This window comes from Mustela nigripes, chromosome 1 (genome assembly GCF_022355385.1).
Source record: "Mustela nigripes isolate SB6536 chromosome 1, MUSNIG.SB6536, whole genome shotgun sequence".
NCBI lineage: Eukaryota > Metazoa > Chordata > Mammalia > Carnivora > Mustelidae > Mustela > Mustela nigripes.
In genome coordinates, this window is record NC_081557.1 from 154,428,265 (window position 1) to 154,448,176 (window position 19,912).

Here is a 19,912-nt window from a genome sequence, read left to right on the forward strand (position 1 = left end):
GTGCTCCACATACATACTTTTAGATGTGTGCTATCCTCTTTAAAGTTGTGTATTTGTTACCCTGACATTGGCATTGCTCAAAAAATTTATCAGATTCATCTTTTGGGAATTATGTTTTGAGCCTAAGACACAGTCTTTGAATATTCATACATTCAGTTGTTAGCTATTTGCTCCTTAAAGTCTAAATTATTCTGTTAAATATAAAAAAACTAAGACTGAGTAATTGAACTCAATATATACTTAATGAAAAATTGAACTGAAGTTGTCAGGAAGGAGATCAGCATGATCAATAATATTCTGGGTCAAAAGCAAGACAGTTGAATGGAATTATTTGTAAGAGACAAAATAAAAAATGCAACCGTGGCCACATCGCTATTTATTCACATATATCAGTACCAATTCTAAGCCCGGTTGACATGTAGGTATTGTAGCTTCTAGAGATCGCTCTGTCCTGTTGAGGATTGATTCAGGAAATGACAGTATTAGTCTATGAGTAGACAGAATTAGAACTTCCAGGTGACAGTGTTTTGGAATGTTCTAAGTTGAATTAAAAAACGTTTGTTTTGAAACAGTACAAACATGGTTAATTGTTCTTGGTAAATAAATTAGTTATTAAATCCTTTATCATATATTAGACCCTATAGCAAACCCTTTTTGTGTGTGTGTTTACTAGATCCTGATAAAAATTCCTTAAGATAGGTGCGACTGTTTATCTTCAAGAAGAAACTCAGGTTCAGGGATACCTTACGTAACCTGTTTCAGCCATTCTCAAGTCACACAACTCACGTGTAACACCAAATTGAAGTCTAGACTTTCTTGTGTCAGAGTCTGCATGCTTAACAGTTATACATTCATTGGGTGTAAATCCCAGCAAGGAAATTACAGTGTTCTTTAAATGTAAATGTAGTGTCATTTACCTAAGCCTGGTCACATGTAGATACAACTTTTGACTTTGTTCACATAAATTCTATCAAATCTCTGGCCCAAATCATCCTTTTTATGTCTTTTTACTTTCCGTTGTCTCTTCTGGTAACTAAATAACTAAGATCATATAGGGCTTGGTCTCAAGATTATATGTCTTACTAAATATGCATCAGGACCCCTTATCTGCCATCAATTTAGACAGGGAACTCCTGTGCTTCCCTAAATCCTGCTGTAATAATCTCTTTGAAATGTATTCTCCTTTCCTATTGTAACAGTTCCCATTATCATGCTAATTTGGCATCACTCATTCTCTTTTTTCCAAGGAGATTGATTCATACAGATCTCATCAGGGGCAGTCTATCTCTGTTTACATATCATCTTCAGAGTCAAATAATTTTTAATAGTTACCTTCCCTAAAGGCAGGTATTTCCAATATAAGCATTTCTTTGTTTGGATTATTTTCTTGTTCATTTGTTGAAAAGACCTTCATGTACTCAGTGCGGCTACATTATTTTGCAAATTTAATAATTTGCACATTGAGCATACCCGATCAATTATATGGTTTCTGACTCTTTCTGACATCAGCTGGCAATCTTATTTTCTTTCCTGTGATCACCCACGTGGTCCTGATCCGTCAGTTTTTGAATTTATCTCTGGTTGCCCTCATTAACCCTGTGGCTGAAGTGGCCCTGTTCATGTTGTGGTAGTGATTTATCTGTTAAAAATGCTCCCATTAGGGGCTCCTGGGTGGCTCAGTGGGTTAGGCCTCTGCCTTCGGCTCAGGTCATGATCTCAGGGTCCTGGGATGGAGCCCCACATGGGGCTCTCTGCTGAGGAGGGAGCCTGCTTCCCTTTCTCTCTCTCTCTCTCTCTCTGCCTGCCTCTCCATCTACTTGTGGTCTCTCTCTGTCAAATAAATAAATAAAATCTTTAAAAAAAAAATGCTCCTATTAGTTGCCCCTTCATTTAAGGGAAAAACAGTAAAACATTTTAGAAATTCACATAAGAGGGGCACCTGGGTGGCTCAGTGGGTTAAGCCTCTGCCTTCAGCTCAGGTCATGATCTCAAGGTCCTGGGATCGAGCCCCGCATCAGGCTCTCTGCTCAACGGTGAGCCTGCTTCCTCCTCTCTCTGCCTGCCTCTCTGCCTACTTGTGATCTTTCTCTCTCTCTGTCAAATAAATAAATAAAATCTTAAAAAAAAATTCACATAAGAATGATTTACACCATAAAGTTAAAGAATGTTGAGGTATAAATTGCATGGCTTTGTAATAGGAAGAGTCTAGATGGGAAGGCTTTCCACAAGCCTTAACCACCTAACAGGTTGTGAGCCTCATTTAAATCTGTGGCTAAATGACATAATCATCAGATAAGATTGTTTTGGAAACTTCTTCAAGCTTTTATTTTATTTAATTTTGGTAAAAGTCTATCAATGCCCTTTGATATGTTTACATATAATTTATTTTCTGCCATCAGGTTCTTAATGTTGAAAAATTGTTACCAAGAGAATATTTGGTTTCTGTGAGTTTCCTTCTACTTCATCCCGTGTTATAGATTTTCTTTTCAGCATGATCATTTAGGCTCTATCGGGCTAGGATCTAGCTGAGATCAGATTTTCTTCATGCAACATTCTGCACAAATCTTTTAGATATTCATCATTGTTTTTAAGTTGCAATTAAAATGTATACTTTGGGGAGGTTCATCATAAGGGATTGGAATACTGATCTTGATTTATGTATGCGCCCCCCAATATTATTAGGTGACTTTTAAAATGGAGTAATTGGGGCAGATTTTGATAAGTAGCTCATTTTTATAATCACTTTATGCCCCACTTGCTTGAATGCATTGCATCAGAAAAGGAAGAAACTAGAAATATATTCAGTATCAGAAGAGTGCTAAGTTTATTTCTGATGTTGTACCTTCTCATACTTAAAATTATTAACTATATTCTAGCTCATGCTACTGGTAAGTGGTAGAGCTTGGATTTGAAACTCTTTTTTATTTTTGTTTTTGTTTTTGCTTATTGCTTATTGCATGTGTATGTGAGTGTTTTTTGTTTGTTTAGTTTTACAAACTAAACATCGCGAGTTTGGAGAGAAAGACAAATGATACTTAGGACTGTCTCAGATGTGGGCTGTCAGGTGACTTCATCTTTGGCTTATGGTGACAGGATACGAGGGGTATTCAAATTCTAGGAAAATATTTGAAGAAATATTGGGAAAGAAAAAGATGAAGGGGGTTTTGTTTTGTTCTCTTACTTGCACAGATAGACATAGCTCTCTGTGTATGTGGTATTCAGTTTCCACAGTGATTGGTTCTTTGTATGCTTTCATATAATGCCTTTGAAATCATAAAAGAACGTGTGTGTGTATGTGTGTGCATGTGTATTTTAGTATTTATTTTGCATTTACTCCATTTTAAGTAGGTAACATTAACAATACGTATAGCCCCTTTAGCTGGAATTTGTATTTTTCTGAACCATGCCAAATAAGATTCACCTCTCCTTTTATTCAGAATAGATCTACTGTATGATGTTGCACTCTCAGGGGTAATGACAGTGTTTGCAAAAGTTACAGAAATCACTGAATAAAGTACTTCTGTTTTTTGTTTTTTTTTTTTTTTTTTGTTGTTGTTGTTGTTGTTAAATTCGGTGTTAAAGAGAGCTAAGGCTACCATTTATTCCATTGAGATCAAACTGAATTTCATATCACTTTCAGTAGGGTCAAGTTATGCGTCTGTGTAGTGGGATTGTCTACAATAGTCTAATTTTTTGTTCATTCATATTGCTTTAAAGGTATAGTTAGAAGACACTCTTCTTACATAACAAATTTGCTTTCTTTGAGAAAATAACGTTCATAGTAGTAAAGGCCCCTGGAAGAGGGGCAGGTCAAGTTTAACCTATATTTTTTTTAGGATCTATTATAATTGAAGTGATATGACTTCTGAACCAAGAAATATTAGAGGGGAACTGAGAAAATATGTTTATTCTATCTGACTTGGAGATTTATAAAAATACATGAAAATATACACAAGGTTTATTAAGAAATTAAAAGGTGATTGTCATAATAAAATTATAATAAAAATAAAATTAACGTGTTGCATTCTTTCGTTAATAGTTAATATGATGATATATTGTTTTATTCAACTTGTTCAGCATTGTGTTTCTAGAGCATTTTCAGATGTAAGCAAATTTTAGATTACTGAATGATTTTATAGTTGGAAAGGCTTTCAGTTAACACATGAATCTCTAAAAGTTGTTATTTAATATAATTAACCTCAAAATTGCAGCATTTATTTATGGTAGTGAGGCAGAAAATAGGTTTATTTAGGTTTGAAATACCGATGTATTGAAGTTAAAACTTTATCTTCTGAAATCCTTTTACTCTACGGGTACTAATTATGTATTATTTTAGACACTCAGGTCTCAAAGCAAAGCAAAGATGCCTTATTGTTCAGTCTCTCTCAAATAAATAAAGTCTTAAAAAATAATAATACTTTTTTTCATGATTTCACTCTTACTGATGCTTTAGTTAACATCATTCTTAATTGTGATTTTTCACTAATGTGCATGATTTGTTTCCATTCAATGCCTAGTGAAGTATTTTGTCGTAATTGGAGCATTACTAACCATTACGATTTTTAGCTGGTGGTGAATCTATGGTTATAAATGCATTAATGTCAAGATATTTACCATTATTACTGGATATTTTCAGTATTTGTGTATATTGAAATATTTCTTGGCCTTTTTTTTTTTTTAACATTTCTTGCTCTTGTGTCAGCATTTATTTATTTAAAATTTTTTTGGTATCTGCTTTGGAAATTAGAAATTGGTTAACTTAGATTTAACCTTGGAGGCAAATTAGATATTTTTAATTTTTGAGATTTTCTAAGAGCCTAAGTGTCTTTGTTTATATTTTAAGCTTTATTCTCCCAAAGGCTTTTAAGAATATGTAGATATTTTGGGAGTGTTTTACACATAGTTTGATTTAAATTCAAATTTAGTGATGCAAGTAGAAAACATTTAATAAAAATCATCTAATGCAAATCTGTTAGATTTTATATTATTAGGGACAAAATACTAAATATTTTTCAGTGTGAATCTGAAAGAGAATACTTTTTAAATTTTTGTTTCATACTTCTTCAAGACTGTGAAGGTATTTCACTTGTTCAATCTCATAATCTTTCCATAAGAATGATAAAATGGAGGGCTGGTCATTTTATGTAGTATTTGTTATTGTTCAGTTAGGTAGTTTTGGTTGCAAAAAACAAAAAAATGAAACAGTCTGATTCAAGTTCATGCAGGGGGTGTATACAGTTAAGGAATTATGTGAGATATAGAAACAAAACAAAACAAAGCAAAACAGGAACCAATCACAGCACTTTATGAAAGTCAGTGAAAAATGGCAGTCATCAGAATGGCAGGACTGACCATATAAGATAAAAGTAGGCATCTCTGGAATGGAAGCATAGGGGGACCTTCAGCAACACAAGGTTTGGCTCTTTCATCTTTTGAAGGCAGAATTACTATGCTGATTCTGAGCGGATCCTGTGGTTACATAAAGATTATTTTCTTATTCCTGCTTTACCACTTATTAGCTGAATGATAGAAAGTTACCTTTCTGCTGTAAAATGATGACGTAATACTATCTGCTTCTACAGTTAGAAGCATTACAAGAGATAATCTGTGTCAGAAAAGTACTTGGTACATCACAGTTAATGAACTGTAGAGCTGCCACCTTCACCTTCTCTTCTTTCTTTTTCTTCATCATCAGCACCCGACATTAATATGGTTCATAAATTTTCAATGCTTCTGCTTTTGTCAGTATGTATTCTTACTTGTCTCAACATTACCAGTTTAATTAGTTGTCATTCAAGTCTTGTCTTCAACTCAAAGGCACAGTTTCCTCATAACCTAACCTTGTTTATAACCCTGCACTGTATCCTTTGTGGTTTAGTTTCCTCTGCCAGAGGCCTGAATATCTCTAACTGCCCCAAAATCAAACTGCAAGGAGAAGAATACTTCCAGTTTTGTTTTTCTTTGACTGAAGATTCTAGTGTCTGCCCTTGGTCTGGTCTGTGATTGTTAAGTTCAGATCAGTAACCTGTTGAGTCCTGTGATGGATGTTATCTACTACTAGCCAATAGAGGTAGAGGTGGGTCTTTTTAACCAGAAAGAAGTGATTAGGGCAGTCTCATGCCTACTACTTCTAAAACAGTTGACATAGAAAGTTAGGATCAAACAACTTACCAAATGGAACTAGTGGGAGTAGTAAAGCTGGATCTTGAATAGTCATCTTGTGTCTCTCAACCCAATAATCTTTTCAACAGACTAAGCATTCTTGGTAATCTTGAAATATTTGAGCCATTATAAAATCATTGTGCAAATTATTGGATAATCTTGCTACTTAAAATTTCAAAAAAATCCTTAAGTATCAAAATTTTATTATTTGTTATTTTAGTATGAACTGAATTCTATTCCATGTCCTGAAAAACAGTGTTTTGTTTTAAAATGTCTTTATTTTTATAATTTATAATTGAATGCGACTGACTTGTTCTTTTTGTTTTAACCTTTTTCTAGGCTGCTAAGTTGGCTCTCACAGTGCAAGCCTTGGAGTCCCAATGGGGGACTCAGGATCAAGACGATCTACCCTGGTCTCCCGGTTGCCAATATTCAGAAAAAGTATTAGCAGAAGACATGATTCTCTTCCTTCCTCACCCTCCTCCAGTAATACGGTTGGTGTCCACAGTTCCTCTCCTTCTAGCACTAACTCAAGCTCAGGTAGCACAGGTAAACGCAGGAGCATATTCCGTACTCCTTCCATTAGTTTCCACCATAAGAAGGGGAGTGAACCTAAGCAAGACTCTACCAACCAGAACCTTAGTATTTCAAATGGTGCTCAATCTGGTCATAGCAGTATGCCAAAACTGAGTTTGGAAGAACATATTAAAACCAGGGGAAGACATTCTGTTGGTTTTAGCAGTTCACGGAATAAGAAGATAACAAGATCTTTAACAGAAGATTTTGAAAGGGAAAAGGAGCACTCAACTAATAAGAATGTTTTTATAAATTGCCTAAGTTCTGGCAAAAGTGAGGGGGATGATTCTGGATTCACAGAGGAACAAACTCGCCGTTCTGTTAGGCAGTCAACAAAGAAGCTACTTACTAAATCCTTTTCATCTCATTATAAGTTTTCTAAAGCAGTTCCACAGAGTCAATCCATTTCATTGGTACAACAGTCTGGATTCTCATTGGAAATTACACAGTACCAAGAGAGAGAACCTGTATTAGTAAGAGCTTCTCCATCTTGTTCTGTGGATGTAACAGAACGGGCAGGAAGTTCTTTACAGTCTCCATTGCTTTCTGCTGATCTTACAACAGCTCAGACACCTTCAGAGTTTTTAGCCTTGACTGAAGATTCTGTGTCTGAAGCGGATGCATTTCCTAAAAGTGGAAGCATGGCATCCCACTGTGACAACTTTGGCCACAATGATTCTACCTCTCAGATCTCTTCCAATCCTGCTGCTGTTACAAAGACAACAATAGACCTTATGGGAACTGTTCCCTGTGCAATTATGTCTCCTGGAAAATACAGATTAGAAGGCCGGTGTAGCACTGAATCTAATTCCTTATTAGAAACCTCTGCTGCTAATCAGAAGGAAGTGTTATTGCAAATCACCGAACTACCTGTTATGAATGGGAACAACTCAGAGACTCACCAATCAGGAGATATACAAAGAGAAGAACATATGGTAGTACAAAATGGTGAAACAATGTTGGCGACAAGCTCCCCAAGGAAACTTGGATTTTATGAGCAACATAAAGCAATAGCTGACCGTGTTAAAGGGATTCATCCTGTTTCAGATTCAAGGATAATACCTTCTTCTGGTGATCATCATATTTTTAACAAAACAGCCTATGGATATGAGTCAAACCCTGCCAAAGGTATGGTCAGGTTTTTTTTTTTTTTTTTTTTTGTATTTTAAATATGAAATAGAATTTTCATTCTAATTTATTTAATTTTCTTATTCCAGCTCATGAATAGAAACCACCTTTTCCTTATTTTCCACTCTCTAGTCTTTTTTCTTATTTATAATTCGTCTTAAATATTTTCTCTACTTGATTTTAAACTTACTTCACTTGTATTATGCTAAAATGTAATTTAGCAATATTACTCATTTTTCTTAGTTGTGTTGTTTAGATCCTGGCCCTCAGAAGAAAGAGGAAAGTAATTAATTTTATTTGGAATGTGGCTTTATCTAAAATAAGGATTTCCTTTGTTAGAGGAAATGGTAGAGTATTGGTGTTTCTTAGTCAATGAAATTAATTTTATTTCTTAGTCAATGAAATGGATATATTCCAGCCAAAGTCACTATAAAAGAAATTTCCATAATTTAAATTCTAGTTCCTTTTTAAACAAAACTTGAATTATCTATGTTTCAGCACAAATAAATATAAATCTTTAAATATAATAGGCTTATAAGATTTAAAAATATTGTCCTTGGATCCTAGATACTAGTTCTAATCTGTCTCTGTCATTAAATACCTGTGTAGCATTGGGTACTTTCTGTTTGGTTAAAAAACGTGGGGTGTGTGGAAATGGGTGGCTGAATTATTACAGTATGTCATTTAACAGAAAACTTTGTTATTTAAATTTCATTTAAGAAAATTGTTGAGGGGCGCCTGGGTGGCTCAGTGGCCTCTGCCTTCAGCTCAGGTCATGATCCCAGAGTCCTGGGATCAAGCCCCACATCGGGCTCTCTGCTCAGCAGGGAGCCTGCTTCCTCCTCTCTGTTCTGCCTGCCTCTCTGCCTACTTGTGACCTCTGTCTGTCAAATAAATAAAATCTTAAAAAAAGAAAACTGTTGAATGTATGCCACCTACTGGTCTGTATTTGACATTATTTTTATCATTTTTTTTCCTCTGCTGTGATTCCTACTGCCTCTGCTGCTGCTGTTGCTACTCCTACTATTCCTATTACTTCTACTACTACTACTACTGCCAACTACTTCTCCCAACATTGAATGCTTCTTATGTCTTATCATTATTAATTCCAATTCTGTGGACTTTGGATACATTAATTCATCAAATTCTCACTTGATTGTAATCGCTACAATTATAACCACCCATTTTACAGATAAAATAATTGGAACACAGATACATTAAGTAATGTTTCTGAAGTCACAACATTAGTAGATAATTGTTTGGGATAAAAACCCTATGAGATAGGTATTAGTGGTCTCCATTTTACAAATATGTAAACTGAGACCAAGGGATCATATAGCTGTTAAGTGGCAAAGGTCAAGTTACAACCATCTCAATTCAAAATTCAGGCTCTTATTGACCGGGCATAGTGATGTCATGACCCCAGCTCTTTCTAAAACATTAAGAGTGTCAAGAATCTTAAGATTATATGATTAATCCAATTAGTTTCTCCATGAATATAACAATTTAAAAGTTTTATTTTCTTAAAGATTTTATTTACTTATTTTTGTGGGAGAGCAAGGGAATGAGAGAGAGCACAAGCAGCAGGGAAAGACAGAGGAAGAAGCAGACTTCCCACTGAGCAGGGAGTCTAAAACTGTACTTGATTCCAGGACGCTGGGATCATGACCCGAGCCAAAGGCAGCTGCTTAACCGACTGAGGCACCCAGCTGTCCAATTTTAAAGTTTTAAATGCATGAATGAATTCTCTAGCTGTATAATTATGCAGGCCAATATTTTTCACATTTGATACAAGATCATTTTTATGCATCTGCCTACTTTTTAAATTTTTTGATCTTGGTGACCTTGTTTGTACTTATGGCTTTAGTTATACCTTTAGTTAATTCTTTAATTATAGTATAGTAATAATAAGAACAATGCTGATTGATGATGGTCAACCTTTTGTACACTTAATGTGTGCCCAAAAATATGCTAAGCAATTTATTTGCATTGTTTTATTTAACCTTATTTTAAAATTTATTTTCAATTTATTTTTAAAAATTTAATTACAGTGTACTTAACATACAGTGTTCTATTAGTTTTGGGTATACAATATAGTGATTCATCAATCCCTTATCTTACTCAGTGCTCATCAAGATAAGTATCTTTTTTTTTTTTTAAAGATTTTATTTATTTATTTCACAGACAGAGATCACAAGTCAGACAGAGATCATAGGTAGGCAGAGAGGCAAGCAGAGAGAGAGGGGGAAGCAGGCTTCCCGCCGAGCAGAGAGCCCAATGCGGGCGGGGCTCCATCCCAGGCCCCAGGATCATGCCCTGAGCCACCATGAGGCAGAGGCTTAAACCCACTGAGCCACCCAGGTGCCCCAGTATTGTTCAATCATAACGAAAGTTTTATATGGCAATTATTAATAGTTAAAGGTTAAGTTAAATAACTATGAAATCACACTGTTAGCAAATGGTGGATCTCAAATTGGACTTTAGGCAGTTTTTAAAAGAAATAGCACCAAAAAAAGTAGAAATGTACTTATCCTGATTATCCTTAATTCTTATTTAGAAACAATCATTTGCCTCCATGCCAAATTGAATGCTATGTATACTTATCTCTGTGGGCATATCTTGCTGACTATTAATCTGTTGACTGAGATCCTAATTGTGAGCCATTTAACACATTAAAATAATTTTGATGAATTTGATAATGTGTTGCTGGTTCTTGGGACATTGGCTGTTTATTTGTGTTATCTACAACTTGGAAAAATGAGAGGGATAGACAAATAAGCTGGTAATGTCAACAAGGAAAAGATAATAGTATTCTATCTTTCAGTATGTGGAGAGGTTTTTGTGTCATTCATAAAGATTTTATAATTTGGAAGTTCAGCATTTTAAAACCTGTTAAGTAAATGTATTTTATGTAAGAAAGAATTGGTATGTACACTAAATTCCATAATACTGAATTTATTCTGCGATTATTATGGAAGATGTATATACTAGTATTTAATACATATCTGAATGTCTGGGATATATAGTCATATGAAAAATAATATAAAGTTGAGCTCTTTATTTTTCTATTCATTGTTGATGAACTTTTAGATTGTTTACATACTTAGATATACCTGATGCTTTATAAACATGGGGTACGGCCATCTCTTTGAGCTAATGATTTCATTTCTTTTTGGATATATACCCAGAAATGGAATTCCTACATCATATGGTAACTTTATTTTTAATTTCTTGAATAAACTCCATACTTTTCTCCATAGTGGCTATATCACTTTGCATCCCCACCATCAGTGTATGAAGTTTCCCTTTTCTTCACAGCATTGACAGTGCGTGTTCTCTTTTGACTTTTTACTACTAGCCATCCTAACTGGTGTGGTGATATCTCATGGTTTTGATTTACCTTTTCCTGGTGAATAGTGATGCAGAACACCTTTTCATATATCTGTTGAGTTGTATGAGTTCCTTGTATATTTTGGCTTTTAACCCCTTATAGGATATGCTATTTGAAAATTTATTTTCTCCCATTCTATAATCTGCCTTTTCATTTTGTTGATTGTTTACTTCGCTTGCAGAAGCTTTTCACTTTGAAATAGTCCCAGTTGTTTATTTTTGCTTCTGTTGCTTTTGCTTTTGGTGCAAAACCCAAGAAGTCTTTGCCAAGACTAATGTCACAGAGCTTACCCATACTTTTTTTCCTAAGAGTTTTATCATTTCAGGCCTTATGTTCAAATCTTTAATTCATTTTGAGATTTTTTTTTTGTATGCTATAAGATGGGGTTCTAGGTTCATTCATTTACATATGGCTCTTCAGTTTTTCCAACACCATTTACTGAAGAGACTCTCCTTTCTGCATTGCATATTCTTGGGTCCTTTGACAAAAATTAATTGCTCATATGTGATGGTTTTATTTCTGGGCTCTTTATTCTGTCCCATTGATCCATGTATCTGTTTTTATGCCAATACTGTACTGTTTGATTACTGTAGCCTTGTGGTATAGAGTGAAATCAGGCAGTGTGACGCCTTCAGCTTTGTTCTTTCTCAGGATTGCTTTGGCTGTTTGAGATCTTTTGCAGTTTTTTTGTAGAATTGCTTTTGTATTTCCATGAGAAACAACATTATAGTTTTGATGGGATGGCCTTGACTCTGTAGATTGCTTGAAGTAGTAAGGATATTTTAACAATATTAATTCCTCCAGTTTATGAACACAGAATATCTTTCCATTTATTTATGTATTCTTCAACTCCTTTCGTCAGTGTCTTATAGTTTCCCGTGTAGTGATATTTCCCTTCCTTGGTTAAATTTGTTTCTTAGTATTTTATCCTTTTTGTTGATATTACAAATGGGATTGTTTTCTTAATTTTACTTTCTGATAGTTCATTGTTTATAGTTTGGCCTCAGGTCTCACAAAGACCCTTTTAAGTATGGTGAGCAGGGTATTAATCAGGGTAGCATATTAGCGAAGAGTTGAAGGTGATGAGGGAGTAAGTTACACAAATATTTAAGAGAAACATAACTGTGCAAAGCCTATGAGATAAAGGTCATGGGACTGCAATGTGCCTGCAGTGTTCTAGCAACTGCTAGAGGCCGTGGAGGAGGGCTCAGCAGGTGAAGTTACATGAACAGGTGAACATAGGGAGGCTCTTAATGGAGGGACAGATCATAAGGCAACTTAGGTTGGGAAAATATCAACTCTATAACTAGAAGAGTGATCATGACCAATGTCACTTATGTCTTCAGTGTATCATTCTGGTTACCATGTGGAAAGCAGGCTCTGTTTTTTGAAGAGAGAGAGGTAAGTGGGAATGGGCAAAAGCAGGAGAACTGTTGAAGTATTATAGTAACCCAAGCTAGGGTTGGTAGAGTTTGGTCCAGGATGCATTGGTGGAGAAGGTATAAGAGGGGATCAGATTCTGTATGCAATTTAAAGGTAATAAGGACAGGATCGGATTATGCAGTTTATCTGAGATATGGAGAAACCAAGGATGACTGTGAAGGTTTTGAGCTTCAAAGTGATTACATGATTAAGTAAACTAAATTTACCATTACTAATTAAAAATTTTTTATATGATAGAGAGTTTTTGAATGACACTAAGAGTTTCTCATTTTTTTTCAATGGAACATTTGTAAAAACTACATTTAAGCATTTGTATTAATATTTATTTATTTATCTATTTTCATAGTTCTTGCCAGTAGCTTCAGTCCATATCGTGAAGGAAGATTTATAGAAAGGCGACTGCGATCCTCTTCCGAAGGAACTGCAGGGAGCAGCAGGATGATTTTGAAATCAAAAGATGGAAATGTAGAAGAAGTGAGTAGTTTAAGAAAGCAAAGAGCAGGTTCATCATCTTCAAAAATGAACAGCATGGTAAGTGTGTGTGTGTATATTTGCATTAATTAAGATAATTACGTATGTGCCTGGAGTATTTATGCCTCTTGCAAAATGAAAACAGACTGACAAAAAAATAAACAGACTAAAGAATAGATACTTCATATTTGAAGGGAAAATTGGTCTCCTTAGTTGATGTCCCAAGTTAGAGAGGCTATGTTTTCACTTCAGATTCTTACGTGTCGTGACAGATAGTAGTACACCTGACAGTTACCCGTAATTCCTGTCTTCTTGCTTCCATAGAAGGTTTGATATTCTCTCTTCTAGAACAAGACCCCAGGATACACAAACTAATTAAAAATGCTGAACATCACAGGGGCACCCTTCGGTAACCATTCTTTCACACCATCTCTCTACCCTATAGCCACTCTAAAAATGTCCAGTTATAAGCCATACTTAATGCCACTACCACCCATTCACCTCTTGGTGGATCCTGCTCTGCCTGTCCTTTTACAGTAGCCTGTCTACCCGGAATGAGGAGCTTTGGGGTCAAGACAAAATGCCCATCCAAAGCTTTGACACATTCTAGGTAACCAGGATTCCAGATTCCTTGTCTAAACTGCAGGAACCTTCAGGTGAGGGTGAAGGTAACGTGTGTATAGGGAGTCAGGTCTGAGCTTACACTTGGGGACTGTGGTGTCTAGAGGCACGTTTATGACGCTCCTTCACAGTGAGAGATAAAACCAGGTGGGAAGAGGTGATGAGTAGACTACAGCCCAGGAGGTCTGGAGAGCCTTGGATCGCACAAATACTGAGGTGGGCTTGACTTTTGGAATTCTCTTTGCTCACTTTATCACAAATGTTTCCTTTTTCAGCAGTGTTTTTTATTCTTGATATATAACAGTGTTTTCTAAAAATGATCTATCTACTTGTCTAGCTACCTACCTACCTACCTACCTATCTTCCTATTCATGGATATGTGTGAAAAATCCTCAAAACTAAATTACTTGTACATTTTATCTCTGAATTTTACATGATTTGGTTTCAAATGAAAATAGTTCATCCAGTTTTAACAATTTTATTGCGAAGAAGTCTTAAGTTACTGAGGCAGCACTGAGTGAGAGCAAAACCACTGTACTCAAAGTTAAAAGTTCTAGCAATTAGGTCAGGTTTGGACAGATCTTACTCTTGGGCAGATCAGTAACTGCAAAACAACAAATGATAGTGGACTTTTGTTTCCATTATACTAAAAAATGATTGTGTGTTTATGTTTATATTTATAGAGAGAAAGATCCTGTATTATATTTCATCTTTTTTGGGGGGTGATATTTTACTTTATTACTGTTGCTTTTAATTTTTTTTAAATTTTTAATTTTATATATATATATAAAGTAGTATTAGCCCCAGGGGTACAGGTCTGTGAATCGCCAGGTTTACATACTTCATAGCACTCACCATAGCACATACCCTCCCCAATGTCCATAATCCAACCACCCTCTCCCTACCGCCCTCCCCCCAGCAACCCTCAGTTTTTTTTGTGAGATTAAGACTCTCTTATGGTTTGTCCCGCTTCCGATCCCATCTTGTTTCATTTATTCTTTTCCTACCCTCCAAACCACCCACGTAGCATCTCCACTTCCTCATATCAGGGAGATCATATGATAGTTGTCTTTCTCCAACTGACTTATTTTGCTAAGCACAATACCCTCTAGATCCATCCATGTTGTTGCAGATGGCAAGATTTCATTTCTTTTGATGGCTGCATAGTATTCCATTGTATATATATACCACATCTTCTTTATCCATTCATCTGTTAATGGATATCTAGGTTCTTTCCATAGTTTGGCTATTGTGGACATTGCTGCTATAAACATTCGGGTGCATGTGCCCCTTTGGATCACTACATTTGTATCTTTAGGGTAAATATCCAGTCGTGCTGTTGCTGGGTCATAGAGTAACTCTATTTTCAACTTTTGAGGAACCTCCATGCTGCTTTCTAGAGTGGTTGCACCAGCTTGCATTCCCACCAACAGTGTAGGAGGGTTCTCCTTTCTCCGCATCCTTGCCAGCATCTGTCATTTCCTGACTTGTTAATTTTAGCCATTCTGACTGATACGAGGTGGTATCTCATTGTGGTTTTGATTTGTATTTTCCTGATGCCGAGTGATGTGGAGTGATGTGGAGCACTTGTTTATGTGTCTGTTGGCCATTTGGATGTCTTCTTTGCAGAAATGTCTGTTCATGTCCTCTGCCCATTTCTTGATTGGATTATTTGTTCTTTGGGTGTTGAGTTTGATAAGCTCTTTATATATTTTGGGTACTGGCCCTTTATCTGATATGTTGTTTGCAAATATCTTCTCCCATTCTGTCAGTTTTTGGTTTTGTTAACTGTTTCCTCTGCTGTGCAAAAGCTTTTGATCTTGATGAAGTCCCAATAGTTCATTTTTTGCCCTTGCTTCCCTTGCCTTTGATGATGTTCCTAGGAAGAAGTTGCTGCAGCTGAGGCTGAAGGGGTCGCTGCCTGTGTTCTCCTCAAGGATTTGAATGGATTCCTTTCTCACATTGAGGTCCTTCATCCATTTTGAGTCCATTTTCATGTGTGGTGTAAGGAAATGGTCCAGTTTCATTCTTTTGCATGTGGCTGTCCAATTTTCCCAACACCATTTGTTGAAGAGGCTGTCTTTTTTCCACCGGATATTCTTTCCTGCTTTGTTGAAGTTTAGTTGACCATAGAGTTGAGGGTCTATTTCTGGGTTCTCTATTCTGTTCCATTGATATATGTGTCTGTTTTTGTGCCAGTACCATACTGTCTTGATGATGACAGCTTTGTAATAGAGCTTGAAGTCTGGAATTGTGATGCCACCAACTTTGGCTTGCTTTTTCAATATTCCTTTGGCTATTTGAGGTCTTTTCTGGTTCCATATAAATTTTAGGATTATTTTTTCCATGTCTTTGAAAAAAGTTGGTGGTATTTTGATAGGGATTGTATTAAATGTGTAGATTACTTTAGGTAGCATAGATATTTTCACAATATTTGTTCTTCCAATCCAGGAGCATGGAACATTTTTCCATTTCTTTGTGTCTTTCTCAGTTTCTTTCATGAGTACTTTATAGTTTTCTGAGTATACATTCTTTACCTCTTTGGTTAGGTTTATTCCTAGGTATCTTATGGTTTTGGGTGCAGGTGTAAATGGGATTGACTCCTTAATTTCTCTTTCTTCTGTCTTGTTGTTGGTGTAAAGAAATGCAACTGATTTCTGTGCATTGATTTTATATCCCGACACTTACTGAATTCCTATACAAGTTTTAGCAGTTTTGGAGTGGAGTGTTTTGGGTTTTCCACATATAGTATCATATCATCTGCAAAGAGTGATAGTTTGACTTCTTCTTTGCTGATTTGGATGCCTTTAATTTCTTTTTGTTGTCAGACTACTGAGGCTAGGACTTCTAGTAGTATGTTGAATAATAGCAGTGGTGATAATGGACATCCGTGCCATGTTCCTACCTTTGAGAGAAAAGCTCTCAGCTTTTCTCCAATGAGAATGATATTTGCGGTGAATTTTTGATAGATGGCTTTGATGATATTGAAGTATGTGCCCTCTATCCCTACACTTTCAAGAGTTTTGATCAGTTAGGGATGCTGTACTTTGTCAAATGCTTTTTCAACATCTATGGAGAGTATCATATGGCTCTTGTTCTTTCTTTTATTAATGTATTGTATCACATGGATTGATTTGTGGATGTTGAACCAACTTTGCAGCCCTGGAATAAATCCCACTTGGTCGTGGTGCATAATCCTTTTAATGTACTGTTGGATCCTATTGGCTAGTATTTTGGTGAGAATTTTTGCATTTGTGTTCATCAAGGATATTGTTCTGTAATTCTCTTTTTTGATGTGATCTTTGTCTGGTTTTGGGATCAAGGTGATGCTGGCCTCATAAAATGAGTTTGGAAGTTTTCCTTCCATTTCTATTTTTTGGAACAGTTTCAGGAGAATAGGAATTAATTCTTCTTTAAATGTTTGGCTCTTGTTTGTTTGGAGATTTTTTATGACTATTTCAATCTCCTTACTGGTTATGGGTCTGTTCAGGTTTTCTATTTCTTCCTGGTTCAGTTGTGGTAGTTTATATGTCTCTAGGAATGCATCCATTTCTTCCAGATTGTCAAATTTGCTGGCGTAGAGTTGCTCATAATATGTTCTTATAATTGTTTGTATTTCTTTGGTGTTAGTTGTGATCTCTCCTCTTTCATTCATGATTTTATTTATTTGGGTCCTTTCTCTTTTCATTTGGATAAGTCTGGCCAGGGTTTTATCAGTTTTATTAATTCTTTCAAAGAACCAGCTCCTAGTTTCATTGATTTGTTCTTTTTTTGGTTTCTATTTCATTGGTTTCTGCTCTGATCTTTATTATTTCTCTTCTCCTGCTGGGTTTAGGCTTTCTTTGTTGTTCTTTCTCCAGGTTCTTTAGGTGTAGGGTTAGGCTGTGTATTTGAGACCTTTCTTGTTTCTTGAGAAAGGCTTGTATTGCTATATATTTTCCTCTCAGGACTGCCTTTGCTGTGTCCCACAGATTTTAAACCATTGTGTTTTCATTATCATTTGTTTCCATGAATTTTTTTCAATTCTTCTTTAATTTCCTTGTTGACCCATTCATTCTTTAGAAGGATGCTGTTTAGTCTCCCTGTATTTGAGTTTTTTCCAAATTTCTTTTTGTAATTGAGTTCTAGCTTCAGAGCATTGTGGTCTGAAAATATGCAGGGAATGATCCCAATCTTTTGATACCTGTTGAGACCTGATTTATGACCCAGGGTGTGATCTATTATGGAGAATGTTCCATGTGCACTAGAGAAGAATGTGTATTCTGTTGCTTTGGGATGAAATGTTCTGAATATATCTGATGTCCATCTGGTCCAGTGTGTCGTTTAAGGCCTTTATTTCCTTGTTGATCTTTTGCTTGGATGGTCGACCATTTCAGTGAGGGGAGTGTTAAAGTCCCCTATTATTATTGTATTATTGTCGATGTGCTTCTTTGATTTTGTTATTATTGGTTTATATATTTGGCTGTTCCCATGTTAGGGCATAGATATGTAAAAGTGTTAGATCTTCTTGTTGGACAGACCCTTTGAGTATGATATAGTGTCCTTCCTCATCTCTTATTATAGTCTTTGGCTTATAATCTAATTAATCTGAGATAAGGATTGCCACCCCAGCTTTCTTTTGATGTTCATTAGCATGGTACATTGTTTTTCACCCCCTCACTTTAAATCTGGAGGTGTCTTTGGGTCTAAAATGAGTTTCTAGTAGACAGCATATTGATGGGTTTTGTTTATTTATCCATTCTGATACCCTGTGTCTTTTGATTGGGGCATTTAGCCCATTTACATTCAGGGTAAGTTTTTAGAGATATGAATTTAGTGCCATTGTATTGCCTGTAAGGTGACTGTTACTGTATATTGTCTCTGTTCCTTTCTGGACTACTACTTTTAGGTTGTCTCTTTGCTTAGAGGACCCCTTTCAATATTTCCTGTAGAGCTAATTTGGTGTTTACACATTCTTTTAGTTTTTGTTTGTCCTGGAAGCTTTTTATCTCTCCTTCTATTTTCAGTGATAGCCTAGCTGGATAATATTCTTGGCTGCATGTTTTTCTCGTTTAGTGCTCTGAAAATATCATGCCAGTTCTTTCTGGCCTGCCAGGTATCTGTGGATAAGTCTGATGCCAATCTAATATTTTTACCATTGTATGTTACAGACTTCTTGTCCTGGGCTGTTTTTAGGATTTTCTCTTTGTCGCTAAGACTTGTAAATTTTACTATTAGATGACGGGGTTTGGACCTTTTCTTACTGATTTTGAGTGCACCTCCTGGATTTTGATGCTTGTTCCCTTTGCAATATTAGGGAAATTCTCTATTATAATTCTCTCCAATATACTTTCTGCTCCCCTCTCTCTTCCTTCTTCTTCTGGAATCCCAATTATTCTAATGTTGTTTCATCTTACGGTGTCACTTATCTCTCAAATTCTCCCCTCGTGGTCCAGTAGTTGTTTGTCCCTCTTTTGCTCAGCTTCTTTATTCTCTGTCATTTGGTCTTCTATATCGCTAATTCTCTCTTCTGCCTCATTTATCCTATCAGTAAGAGCATCCATTTTTTATTACACCTCATTAATAGCTTTTTTTATTTCAACTTGGTTAGATTTTAGTTCCTTCATTTCTCTAGAAAGGGCTTTTATTTCTCCAGACAGGGTTTCTCTAATATCTTCCATGCCTTTGAGAATTCATGCACCTTGAGAATCGTCATTTTGAACTCTAGATCTGACATATTACCAATGCCCGTATTGATTAGGTCCCTAGCCTTTGGTACTGTTTCTTGTTCTTTTTTTTGTGGTGAGTTTTTCCACCTTGTAATTTTATCAAGATAAGAATATATGAAGGAGCAAATAAAATACTAAAAGGGTGGCAAAGATCTCAGGAAAATGTGCTTTAACCAAATGAGAAGAGGCCCTAAATCATGGGGGGAAGATAGGGGGTAAAAAGAAGTTCAGAAAAAAAATAATTAAAAAAAGAAAACAAAGAAAAAATTATAAAAAAAGAAGGAAATATATACATTAGACTGGTGAATAGAACAGGGTCACTCACTTAATTTTGGGAGTATTTTGATATCTTAGAAGAAACTACCTCCCAAAATTTTAAAGAATGAAAAACATATATAAGGGTAAACACAGT

At 35.7% G+C, this 19,912-nt stretch overlaps 1 protein-coding gene across 2 annotated transcripts in view; it reads left to right on the top strand.

Annotated features, from left to right (window-relative positions):
• The window catches only part of CCSER1 (coiled-coil serine rich protein 1), a 1,346,695-nt gene that overhangs the window by 139,347 nt on the left and 1,187,436 nt on the right, over window positions 1–19,912 (top strand). For both annotated transcript variants that reach the window (XM_059394610.1, XM_059394604.1), the window contains exons 2-3: window positions 6,502–7,866; window positions 13,047–13,231. In XM_059394610.1, the coding sequence (XP_059250593.1) occupies window positions 6,543–7,866; window positions 13,047–13,231 (1,509 nt within the window). In that variant the 5' untranslated portion in view covers window positions 6,502–6,542. The remainder of the gene's footprint in view (window positions 1–6,501; window positions 7,867–13,046; window positions 13,232–19,912) is intronic.